This window comes from Lissotriton vulgaris, unplaced genomic scaffold (genome assembly GCF_964263255.1).
Source record: "Lissotriton vulgaris unplaced genomic scaffold, aLisVul1.2 SCAFFOLD_3703, whole genome shotgun sequence".
Taxonomy (NCBI): Eukaryota; Metazoa; Chordata; class Amphibia; order Caudata; family Salamandridae; genus Lissotriton; species Lissotriton vulgaris.
This window is the reverse complement of record NW_028241054.1, coordinates 38,990-51,836: the sequence shown is the minus strand read 5'-3', so window position 1 is coordinate 51,836 and position 12,847 is coordinate 38,990. Positions and strand designations below refer to the sequence as shown.

At 44.7% G+C, this 12,847-nt stretch overlaps 1 protein-coding gene across 1 annotated transcript in view; it reads right to left on the bottom strand.

The window, feature by feature from the left end:
• LOC147672120 (uncharacterized) overlaps positions 1–7,024 on the bottom strand; it is a 49,804-nt gene extending 42,780 nt beyond the window's left edge. The window contains exon 1 of the mRNA XM_086948021.1: positions 6,565–7,024. Coding sequence (XP_086804147.1) covers positions 6,565–7,024 — 460 coding nt within the window. The remainder of the gene's footprint in view (positions 1–6,564) is intronic.
• Between the last annotated feature and the right edge of the window lie 5,823 nt (positions 7,025–12,847).

Here is a 12,847-nt window from a genome sequence, read left to right as displayed (position 1 = left end):
AGAAATAGACACTTATGCAGTTCCAGCTTTTTTTCCAGCACATTTGTCGTCTGATTCTTTGGATTGCTATTGTTAGCAGATGCACAGATGCCTTTTAGGAGGGGGGCAGAAGCAGAACACATTTCATTGCACAACGTTTTCGGTGCAACCTTATTTTTAATTCCATCTTTTTGTATCCAACAGTGCCTGCCTGTGATACCGAAGGACACCCTTTGAGTATTTCAAAGTCTTTTACAGAATCTCCTTTGGGAATCCTGCACCACATACTTTTTATGCAAATTATTTAATTCAGTTGAGTGGGACAAAGGTTTTTCTCCATCACTTTTTTCAAACTATTGCTTGATTTGGAGAGACATTTATATTACTAAAGTATAACTTTGAATTTTGCTCTCTTTGGCCAGATGCTCAATTTAAGGATTCTTTTAAACCAAACAGAAAACATGTAACACTAATTAATTCAAGTTATAGCATTATAGTTGTGACAACATGGTTGAAAATCTTTCTCATATAAAGCAAGCCTCCTTCCTACCTACCTTAGCCATCATTCGTTCCCAGTGGGCAGGCATCCCTTGGATTCTAGGAGGAGACATCAGCTGAGTTCTGGACGTTTCATTAAACAGGTCGTTCCCTTCTCTCCTGCAGGCCATAACATCACACAATACCAGAAACTTAGCTCATTGGTTAGATCACTGGTCCTTAGTTGACATTTGGTGACAGCATAATGCTGGTTTGATGGTGTAGTGTTTCTGCTTCCCTCCACATGACCTGCACGTCAGGTTCGATCTTTCATATGCTTTACAATTACCAGCTTTCACTCTCTGGCCTGGACTGTTTCCGATCATAGTTCCTTCTTGGTTGGGTTTACCCGGAGAAGGATCCATCTACAAATACTGGCATTATCTCTTTCTAAATGTGCAGTTTTGGGTAAACGATTATTTTTTATTACTAATGATTTTTATGATGAATTAAGTTTTAACCAATGAAATAGTAACATTGGACTTGAAGCAACTTTTATTAGGTGTTTAGAAGAGTGTTTATCCATGTAGTTTAGTTGTGGCACATTATTGCAGAGCACCAATTTATTAATATGGATGCTGTTTTAGTGTTCTGTTCATCTTGCTCCCACTCATTACCCCTTCCAATCAATGTCCCCATATGGTCTTCTCTCCTCACTGTATTAGCAGAGCACACACAACTGTGACATAACTGGTTATTTTCCTTATAGAGCAGGTATTGTAAATGAAACTTTCGTTGTGTATGTATCAATCCCAAGGATGCCTTCGAAGAAGTTCTGATGTAACCTGCTGGAATACATTAGAGTATGGGTCTTTGAAAAATGTTTCATACTGTGTTGGGCCTCTCTAGACTCCGCTGTTGCTGCAGAAGCTGCTGAATGTTCCCCTCTCCTTAAAGTGGGTTAGTGTTATGTGTCTGTTTGTGACAATCTAATTTCTGACTTTCTCAATATGTAGTATCACCAGTCATGTCATGCTGAATTTGCAATTTTGCTTATTACCTATTCGAATTTCAAAGCTTTATTCGACATTTGTCATAAAAGCATTTCCAACCTAACACTATACAAATAAATACTACATCTAAAATGATTACATTAAAATACATATTAAACAGAATACACTACACAGATAAAAATATTTGCTTAATTCATAAAATTTGTTAAAAAACAATATAGACATGATAACCGTATTTCCTTATGTTACATTAGCCAATAAAGTGCGAGTGCGAATCACCCATGCCCAGCCAAGAAATTTTGCTACAGCAATCGCAAAGAGTGGAGAACAATCTGATTCTAATATTCTGAGTGCAGTCGATTGACTGCGAGTGCCAATGTTTAGACAAACTGGTCGTAGCCATTTGCGCCGTGGACTAGCATATAAGGGGCAACAAAACAGCAAATGGGAGATATGCTCTGTTTGTTCTTTACAGTAATAACAGTGCTCATCCCGCGGTGGGAACCAATGTTTCTTAAAAGCATTTACTGGGAGTGTTCCAACTCGAAATTGAAAATATAACTTCCTGTCATGCGGGCTTTCAATTATGTCCCAATAAGCTTCGCAGGATGGAACCATTTTAATGTCCAGAAAGCGGACTGACAAATTGGCTATTGGCCCAGTACAATAGATTGTGGAATACACCATCTCCCAGTATATTTCTTTCAATTTTGCTTTTGTCGGAAAGCAAACCACATCCCTGTTACCCCAAAGATGATCCAGTTTTAACTTTACCAGTAGACCCCGCAGATCTTTCAGCCATACAATGCAGTGGAAGCGCTCAAACTTAACAACATCTGACAATGCTGCAGCATAATGGGCTAACTCAGGGGTCACCATCAGGCGCCTCCAATACAACAATGGCCGCAGTCGAGCTATATCCTCGATACTTTTCCTACCAAGATCCAGTTTCAATGGGATTATAGGTGTGCTTTGCGGGGCCATTACCAGCCCTCGCAAAAATCTATTTTCCGCTAGACCCAGGTCTGCTAAATTTGAAAAACCCCAAAGTTCAGAACCCTACAAGCAGGCGCTCAAGACTTTCATATTGTAGATTTCAAGGGTACAGTTTATTGGTTTTGGAAGCGAGGCTCTATGTTTAAGTGCAACTGCGCCTGCAAGCTGGCTAAACTTTAATACTGCCGTGTTGATATGTGATTTCCATTTCATATTGCCCTGTAAGATTATTCCTAGATAGGAAAAAGCCTCTACTTTCTCAAGGGGAGTACCCTTATACGTAATTACACCTTAAAATGTGGACTGTCGGTTCAGACACATACATTTTGTCTTGGTTGTGTTCAGCTCAAGGCCCCGACTATCACAGAATTCGCCAAATGCATTGAGAGCCTTTTGGAGACCGCTCGGTGTGCGTGAAAGTATAAGCGTGTCATCCGCAAACCTGAGGACGGGGACATATGAGCCTGCTATGATTGGGGCATCACTTGGAGATTTTTTCAAATAGTCCACAATGCCATTAATATAGATGGAAAATAGTGTTGGGGCCAGGACACACCCTTGCCGCACCCCACGCTCCACAGGAAAGGGCTCAGTCACTTCTCCCTGCGCCCCCACCTGATTTTGGCATAATTATTTTCATGCAGGCGCACAAGAAGAGTGAGAAGTTCTGGACTTATACCTGCTTCAGCCAAAGTCCTCCACAGCTTTTCTCTTGGCACTAAGTCAAAAGCTGCTTTAAAATCCACAAAGACGACGTAGAGAGTGCCATTTTTCAATGTTACTTTTCTCCAGTAAATAGCAATAAAGTAGAAAACCTGGTCTATGGAACTAGTCAAGGGGCGGAACCCCGCTTGATATGGCAAAAAGAGTTTGTTTTCCTCTATCCATATTTGCAGCTTATTCTGCACTAATCGGCCCATCAGTTTCTGTGCTGTGTCTATGAGACTGATGGGTCTGTAATTATTGGGGAGGGATTTGTCGCCTTTTTTGAATACGGGGATAATTTCAGCTCCCTTCCAGGAGGGAGGCACTTCCCCTCCCATGATTCAAAAAAGGGGGTGGTGATGAACAGAGTGTCTGAATTAAGCAGACCACTCTTACCCAGTCAAGAGATCAGGGCTTGATCCATCACCGTTATTTAGCTCACTGCATCACCCCAGTTCAGAACCTGGCTATATGCAAATTAGTCTGACCCAGTGCCTCATGGGAACAGGGCAGACCAAACTACCAAGCCAATTCTTCACCGGAAAGGAGACAAGCTTCCGGGGACCGGTTTCTGGCATTTCAGCCGTCGTCGGCCCGGCTTGCTTGAAACCTGGTGGTGCAATGAGCAAGGGACTCATGTCTGAGTATACCCTGCCACACTTGTGGTGGCCAAAAACGATTCAAAAAAGGGGATGGCCACTGCATTCGCCAGCCATGAAAAATGCATGCACCATGAATTCCGGTCGCTTAGGAACGCATCTGCCGGAATGCCGTCCATACCCAGAGCTCTCCCCTCAGTTACACAGTCCAGAGCGATGCTAACGTTTTCGTTAAATATTTTGTGTTTGAAGTGAACAGTTGAAGGGGGAGTATCAATGACTTGCGTTAGGCTGCGGGCATATTGTGGCTTGAAGAACTCGATCCATTTGTTTTTGGCAACATGGTTTTGTGGTTGGGCAGCTATCCCTCCCCTATCCCATATTACCGTGGACCAAAATAACTTGGAATCTTTGGCTGCGCAAGCATGTTTCAGCTCGCACCAGCGTTCCTCGTCCCACCGTCTCTTGGCTTGTTTTAGGGTTAGTCTGTATATATCCCTCGCCTTCCTAACTGCATCAGTATTACCCCTTCTTAGTTCACTACTCAAATTTTGTCGTGCCAATCTACAGCTTTTGTCGGACCATCCCTGTTTTGGTAGGTGTTTTTTACCCTTGCTTTGATCTACCGTGTTTAGGAAGAAACCTTGCAGTCTGCGGAAGAATTTTGTGTGGGCCTCCGTCATGTGGTCTTGGAAATTTGGCTTCCCAGTATGGGGTTTGATGTTATTTATTTCCTCTACCACTGCTCTCTTGAGGTCATCTAGCTGCCCTACATCTTCTACCAGCCTTCTCCATTTCAGGTGGCGCTGGTTATTTGAGCAGACTACATCCTGGGTCACCCGCTCAACCTTAGTGCTATGCCCCACAACCCCCTGATATGGATGAAAAGCCATACACAAAGGGTTGTGATCACTTTCCGTTCTTATTTCCACAGCCATGTCTATCAATTTGCTCCAGTCCCTCACATCTACTAAGAAATAGTCTATTCTACTGGATGCCCGGCCGTTGTCAAATGTGCTGTTCCCATTGCGGTCAGAGGGCGTGCGCCCATTTGCCGCTCTTAAACCTCTTGCCAGGCAGAGACTCTTCACTTGAATGGCCACAGCACTCCATCTTTTAATGACAGGCACCTCAAGCTGGGGTATTCCCCACTTACTATCCTCCTCCTCAGACAGAATCCTATCCTCCTCACCCAAGGGTTCAAAGGTAGAATTGATATCTCCCCCCCCCCCCCCCCCCCACAATGATATGTAGTTCCAGGGGTAGCAGCTCAATTCCTGTTCTAGGGCAGATACTACTTCTGAGGATTTCCCACCCCCAACCCCCCTGCCATATATGTTAAAAAGAGCAAATTATTCGCCATTGTCCCATCTAATATTAAGTGCTAAGATATCATTAGTTGGTAGGGATCTTTGTCGTATTGTGCAGTTCAGCGACTGGCGTATCCAGATCAGCAGGCCTCCTGAAGGGTGGCCTGTTCGATTTTTTGTTGCTGGAATATAAAAGTTTATGTACCCCTGCCGGAAAACTGGGCTCAGTGACCAAGTTTCTTGTAACAGAATGATATCATAAAGGTCAATAAACTCGCACCATTCTGGGGTTACCATTTTGTTCGCTATACCCGCAATGTTCCATGACATAAAGGACAGAATAGATTTACCCAAGTTTGGCCCTACCTGGCCCGGCCCTGCATCATTTTCTGCAGGCTCGGCTGTTAGGGTTATTCCAGTCTCCAGAATTGCTACAGAAGTATCTATTGGGTCAGATAGATCCTGTTCAGTCAACCGACCATCGCTCCTTACATGTTCAGGATTGATATATCTATCGTATGAAACATTGTCCACCCCCCTTGCATTAAAATCTAGGGATTCCCTGCATCTTACTACCTGTGTGTTAATTTGTGTGCACACCATATTGACAGCAGTTAAGTTTGTTGTCGTCCCCTGTATGTTACCTAGCACATTTTTTAACCCTTCGAGTCAATCGCACTCATTTAAATTAGACAGGGCAGAAAATCTGTTTTCCATGCTCAACCCCCAGTCACAAGTTGGGCCACCCCTCGCCCTTCTGCTACCCACAACTGACCACTTGGTCCTTAGTACACTTGGGTTTGCTACAAGACCTCTTCTACTGTAAAAGAAGTCCAGCGTGAGTGGAATTATTTCTGCTGTTCTACGTTGGGGGGGGGGGAATACGTTAGGTAGGATTTCAGGCAGTACTTCAGGGCCTTTGAAATTCAGTACGACACAGTCGCCCACAAATTTCTTAGGGCTACTCCCTATCCACTTCACTCTTCTCGCTGTTAACAGATCCTCTGACAACTTTTGTTTGCCCCAAGGAGAAATGTGATGTTGTTACTCAACCAGAGCAGTGCTTTATTTAGTAAAGATTGGGGAGATTCAGTCTGGCCTGTTTTCAGGGGTGGAACATTGGCAAGAACCAGGATCAGAGGGGAGGCTTCTACAATTAGCTCCACCGGGCCTACTTCTAATCCTAAACCAGATTCATCGATCGTCACTGGTCTTACTGTGGGACCACCAACTAGAGGGATATTTGTACGTAGTCCTGATTTTGGTGTGGGGGGATGAATTGAAGCTAATGACTCTACTCCCTCCCCTGGTGGATTTTCCGTGATTTGTTTTTGCTCAATCTTACTTACAACCAGATTTGGTATATCCCCCACATTATCATTGGTGCTTTTCAGGAGGCTCTCAAGTTTGTTAACTTTGTCAGTGAGGTGGTCAATCTTGGATAATAAGGCTTAATAATCCGACTTAATTTTGAGTCCAACATACCCATGAGTTTTTTGATATTGGCATCATCCCACACCATACTACCATTGTCTTCTCTCCCTGTATCTTCTGTGACGCTTTTACACGGAGGAGATGCTGGTCTTTTCCTGCTAGAACGCAGCCCACCTCGTTTGGGTTGAATCTTGGTGGCCCCTCTGGCTACTCTCGGCGCTGGGACAGGCGCTGGTGGGGGGAAATCTTCCTCAACTAGTTCTAGATCTTGGTGTAGGTCATCTAGGTCATCCTCCACTATTATATCTAGGTTTGAGTTGGTAGAAACATTTAGCAGAAGCCTATCAGTGTTGGGCTGGGAAAGTACTGCAGCTTCATTCGTTGCATCCAGATCCAATAGATTCACAGTTGAGGTCTCCATTTGAGTGACTATTGGTGTGGGACTAAGTCCCAGAGAAGACCTTCGCTCGTTATTTATTTTAGCCACCACCAGGACTAAATAGTTGTCCATGGTGTTGGAAGGAGCGATAAGTGTTTTTTGCTTAGACATGGCCAGAAGCGAAATACAGTAAGGAAATATATACAGTGCAAGTGTCCCACTTTCAATTGTAGTACAATCTCACTTTTCACAATAAGCAGGCAATAACGAAGCCTAAGAGGTTTCAGCAGTGAATAGATACGTCACAGTAGAAAATTGGCAAGGGTCCTGGTCCAGTTCAGTCGTGGCCAGTCTTGGACTGTCTTAGACTGTCCGCCCTTTGTCCAGGCTTCGTCCGGGCGTCCCGCGACGCGGAGGGTGTCGGGCTTTTCAAGCGCCTCTGGGCGCGTCAGCGGCAGTTGTGACTTCCGTTTCGGTCGCAGGGCAGGCTGGGATGTGTAGTCTCCCTCCGCTCTGCGGCCGCGAGATGGCTGGATGCGGCGGCGGGAGGGAGACCAAGGAGCCAAAAGGTACAGCAACAGATAATGTCAGGAGCTTTTCAGGGTTAGGCTCGGCAACACACCCGCTCCACTGAGGGTGTCGGGCTTTTCAAGCGCCTCCGGGCGCGTCAGCGGCAGTTGCGACTTCCGTTTCGGTCGCAGGGCAGGCTGGGATGTGTAGTCTCCTTCCGCTCTGCGGCCGCGAGATGGCTGGATGCAGCGGCGGGAGGGAGACCAAGGAGCCAAAAGGTACAGCAACAGATAATGTCAGGAGCTTTTCAGGGTTAGGCTCGGCCACACACCCGCTCCACCGAGGGTGTCGGGCTTTTCAAGCGCCTCTGGGTGCGTCAGCGGCAGTTGCGACTTCCGTTTTGGTCGCAGGGCAGGCTGGGATGTGTAGCCTCCCTTCGCTCTGCGGCCGCGAGATGGCTGGGTCCGGCGGCGGGAGGGAGACCAAGGAGCCAAAAGGTACAGCAACAGATACTGTCAGGAGCTTTTCAGGGTTAGGCTCGGCAACACACCCGCTCCACCGAGGGTGTCAGGCTTTTCAAGCGCCTCCGGGCGCGTCAGCGGCAGTTGCGACTTCCGTTTCGGTCGCAGGGCAGGCTGAGATGCGTAGTCTCCTTCCGCTCTGCGGCCGCGAGATGGCTGGATGCGGCGGTGGGAGGGAGACCAAGGAGCCAAAAGGTACAGCAACAGATAATGTCAGGAGCTTTTCAGGGTTAGGCTCGGCAACACACCCGCTCCACCGAGGGTGTCGGGCTTTTCAAGCGCCTCCGGGCGCGTCAGCGGCAGTTGCGACTCCCGTTTCGGTCACAGGGCAGGCTGGGATGTGTAGTCTCCCTCCGCTCTGCGGCCGCGAGATGGCTGGATGTGGCGGCGGGAGGGAGACCAAGGAGCCAAAAGGTACAGCAACAGATAATGTCAGGAGCTTTTCAGGGTTAGGCTCGGCAACCTATTCATAAAATGTGTGTAACAATCCTTGGTTCTGGGGGTGAGCCAGAGACTTTTCATTTTCCTCACTGATCTCTACATGATTTCCAGGGATTCTATCAATTTATTGAGAGCCTTTCCTTTTCCCCCTGGAGATACTGTTACATTTATGTTTTTTCTGCTTATTGGGAATTAGTATAATTATGACTTCTGACTATGCGCTCTGTACAAGAACCTTCATGGCTTACATTTTTCATTTCTCTGTAATACCTATATTGAGATTTTTGTAATAAAACTCTTTAACTTTTAATTGATCTAGAACTCAGCTACTGAGTGGCCCCAGCCGCTAAGTTATTACTGGATTGGATCTGCCTTAGGTAAAGTTTGGGGTGTAATTGAAATTTGGGTTCTGCTCCCTCACCAATAGGGTTATTTCTCACCTTCTTCACTTTAAGACCCAGCTTTTCAATCTGGGAAACTGCCTTAACAATACGGGCTCAGCTACGTGTGCCATTTCCCTACAAGCCAAACAATGATTGCCTTAACCACGCATATGCTCTAACAACGCATATGCGTAGTTATGGCAACGCATATGGGGTAGTTTACAAGGGTAGAGGTCAGTTTTTAGGGCTCAGGATGGGGGTCCTGGGGTCGAAGTAGTTTAAGGGGGTGCTGGGGTGGAAGTTATTTTTAGGGTGTGAGAACACTTTTTAGGTCTTGGCGGGATGGGGGAAAAGGGACAGATTTAAGGGCTGGTAGTAGTTTTAGGCCTCATGGCATAGGCGGCTGGGTTAGAGTACTTTACATATGTAGGGGACAGTTTTTAGAGCTCAGGGTGGTGGGGGTCGGTTTAGTTTTTAGTGTGTGGGGTTAATTTTCAGGGCTCAGGGTTGTAGTGTAGTTCCTATATCTCTAATAGGCTCTGCTCATTGGAATAATATACACTATAGTTTTGAAATAGGACTGAGTTCAGTATGTCTCTATCGAGTACATTAAACGTAATTACTTGTGTGGCCAGCTAACACAGAGGCCACTAGAAACTTCTCGGATGAACAAGAAGGGATTAGTTTCTGGCAACCGCATAACCATGACAACTTTGTTTCCCTTTAGAATCGGAACAATCTCAGAATCGTGGAAACAATAGATAACAGTTTCACTTAGTCAATCGTGCATGCTTCGTTTCTACAGAGTTTACACAGAAATAGGCAGACGGGCATTTCAATAAAAAGGGTTTATTGAACAGTCTTATTTCTCGTGCAAGAGATATATGAGCTGCTACAATTTTAAGACAGAATGCGAAGTATAATATGTACAGCGTTAGCAGTAAGATAAAATAATACTGCAATAGCATGGTTTGTAGCTATGACCTATATTAATAAAAAAAAATACATAAATAACACAGGCTAAAATATAAATACTCATCTTGTGCTTCTGAATAGTTCTACCCCAGTGTACCTAACCTAAGTGTAGTACGAGGTAAGAAGTAGATGCTGTTTTCTAAAGTATAGCTAGCTATAGTGTAGTTTTGCCAAAAGTTGCCAAGAGTCCCTCTAGGTTCTAGTCTGCTCCATACCTTAGGATGAGAGAGGTTGGAATGTCTTTCAGGGTCTCACTCTCTAACACCCCTCAAGGGAAGTCAGAAACACTGGAGCTGGATTCTCTGCGGGGAGGATGTCAGCGTCTGGTCAGTGCGTCAGGCGGTGACTCGAATTCCTTCCGAACCTGCCGTGGCGAGCCGCAAGTATGCAGCCGAACCGTTGTTTGCCATGGCAAGTGGAGGTATATTTATACCTTGAAGGTGTTTAATAAAGCTAGTATTGACGTAAAAGTCGGGCAGAGGAACGTCATGAATGAACCCCTAAGGAATAGATGTTCATGCATAATAAATGAGTTCTTGGAGAAATCAATAATCTAAGCAAGGGGAAGTCCTAAAGGCTTAAGAGTCTGGTTTTCCAAGAACTCGTGACGTGGATGGACGGATGTAGGTGACCATGCCTGTATTTGGTTAGCATGGATAATGCCCAAATAAGGGTTGGATTTCTCTGCCTAAATAAGGGCAATGTGAATTGTGCCTATATAAGAGCATGAACCGGGAAACCTATATATGGTATCTAAATCGACACACAACAGGATGGGGCGAGCTAAAAGGGACAACTTTCAGTGCGAGGGCAAGGCTGTGAACTTTAGCACGCATGTCCCTTGACCAATCATGTATTTACCACAAAACTGCGTGGTTTCATTCGAGTGGTCAGGCATGCGTTGTTCAGTCATGTGCTGTTCGATCATACAACATTTCAAACTACATTACCTGACAAGATTGATGCATTTGTAGGCCTTAATCAAAATGCAGACTCTTCCAATAGAATTGGGTCAGAAGTATTCAAAGCTACGATCCGAGGACACTGTATTGGTGCAATGATAGGGGTCCAGAACTGGGATTGTGGGCAATTGATGAATGGCTGCTCAAATTAGAAGGGCTGTCTGCAAATAGTGTTTCACACTCCTGTGCCCTCACTTTGGCCCACGCTACACAAGCTGCTCTGCTGGAGCAGCTCCGCTGCATTATTTTGCTGTGCAAGTAGCAAAAACTCATATAGAGACGGACAAGCAGTCCTCCTTTCTTGGGTGATTGATTAAACTGGAGTGATGGAACACTAGGCCCCTAAATGTATTCTCTAAGTCAAATCATCAAAGATTCCCCTTTGGTTAAATGGACCTTTATTAGCTGACGCGAAGCATTGAAAGGGAGAAAACATCAACAACACATATGAAGCCAATGTGACATAATAAGGGCCTGGAATCACTGAATACGGTTAAAGTGTTTATTTCAGCCTGCTAATCAATCTAGTACATATGCAAACCAAGAATATATTTTTGGGGGGAGAAAGCACAAAACATTTCAATAAACAAAAGCATATTCTAATTTTACATGTACATAAGTGTAAATCTAAGATACTTGGGGCCAGATGTAGGACGCCCAATACCGGTCGGTAACCGCCAAAATCACCGAATTTCGGCCGTTACCGACCGATTTTGGGAATTTGTAATGTAGGACCCCAAAAATACAGATTCAGTAAATATGAATCGGTAAATACCGAATTGGATGTTACCGAATCAGTATTTACCGAATCAGTAGATGATATGTAGCAAGCACATCTAAGAGTGCTCATGTGTATTAAGGATTCGGTATTTATCACCAACTAATAGTTGGTGGTAAATATCGAAAACCTTAAAAAAAGCAATTTTGTGCTTTTTTCAACTGTGCCATGTGGCAGACATGCATGCCCTTAGGGCATGTATGTGTGCCACATGTGCACCCATGCACTATACAGGGGTGCAACAGGGTGTCAATGTGACACCCTGCCACCCGTGTAAGTCTACCCCCTATTACCGATTCGGTATTTACCGAATCAGTAATTCTCATTCATTCCTATGGGCCTCCAGACCCATAGGAATGAATGGGGAATACCGAATCGGTATTTACCGAAATTTATCATTAGCTACATATCATTTACCAATTCTAAAATACTGAATCGGTAAAATTCGGTATGTTAGAATCGGTAAATGATATTCACCTACATCTGGCCCTTGCTCTCCAAAATATACTTTCAAATGATCTTGCTTTAAAAGATTAATGTTTGTGCCCCAGTGATCACAAATGAATAAAAACACACAAAAATCTTCCTACAACAATGTTGTTAGTGCCAAAGTCACTTAAATGGCACACGAAAATGTTGGTTACTAAACAAACAAAAGACTTTTGTAACTCCAGGAAGCTAAAGGCTTTTATGAGCATTAGGGGCCAGATGTAGGTAAGTAACATTTACCGAATCTTAATTACCGAAAATTACCGAATTTTACCGATTCGGTAATTAAGATTCGGTAAATGTGAGGGGTTGGTATGTAGGGAATCCAGATGTTCCCTTTTAACGAATCGGTAAAATTCGGTATTTACCGATTCGGTAAATACCGAATCGGTAAAGCCTATTGATTCCTATGGGCTTCAAAGCCCATAGGAATCAATAGGCTTTACAGATTCGGTATTTACCGAATCGGTAAATACCGAATTTCACAAGGGTGCGGGGGTGTCACTTTGACACCCTCTAGCACCCCCAAAAAAGGTTCGGGGGCCATGTGGCAGGCATACCTGCCCTAAGGGCAGGTCTGCCTGTCATCTGGCACAGGTGTGCATGCACACATGTGCATGCACACCAGAATCGGTATTTTACCATCAAATAGTATTTGATGGTAAAATACCGATTCTGTAATGCTTGTGGGACTCAGAAGAGTCCCACCTACATATCAATTTTACCGAATCGGAAAAAATACCGATTCGGTATTTTACAGAATCGGTAAATTTACCGATCGGTAAATTTACCGATTCTGTAAAATACAGGGCCCTACATCTCAAATTGCATTTACCGGTCGGTAACGGCCGAATTTGGCCGTTACCGACCGGTAAATGCCTACCTACATCTGGTCC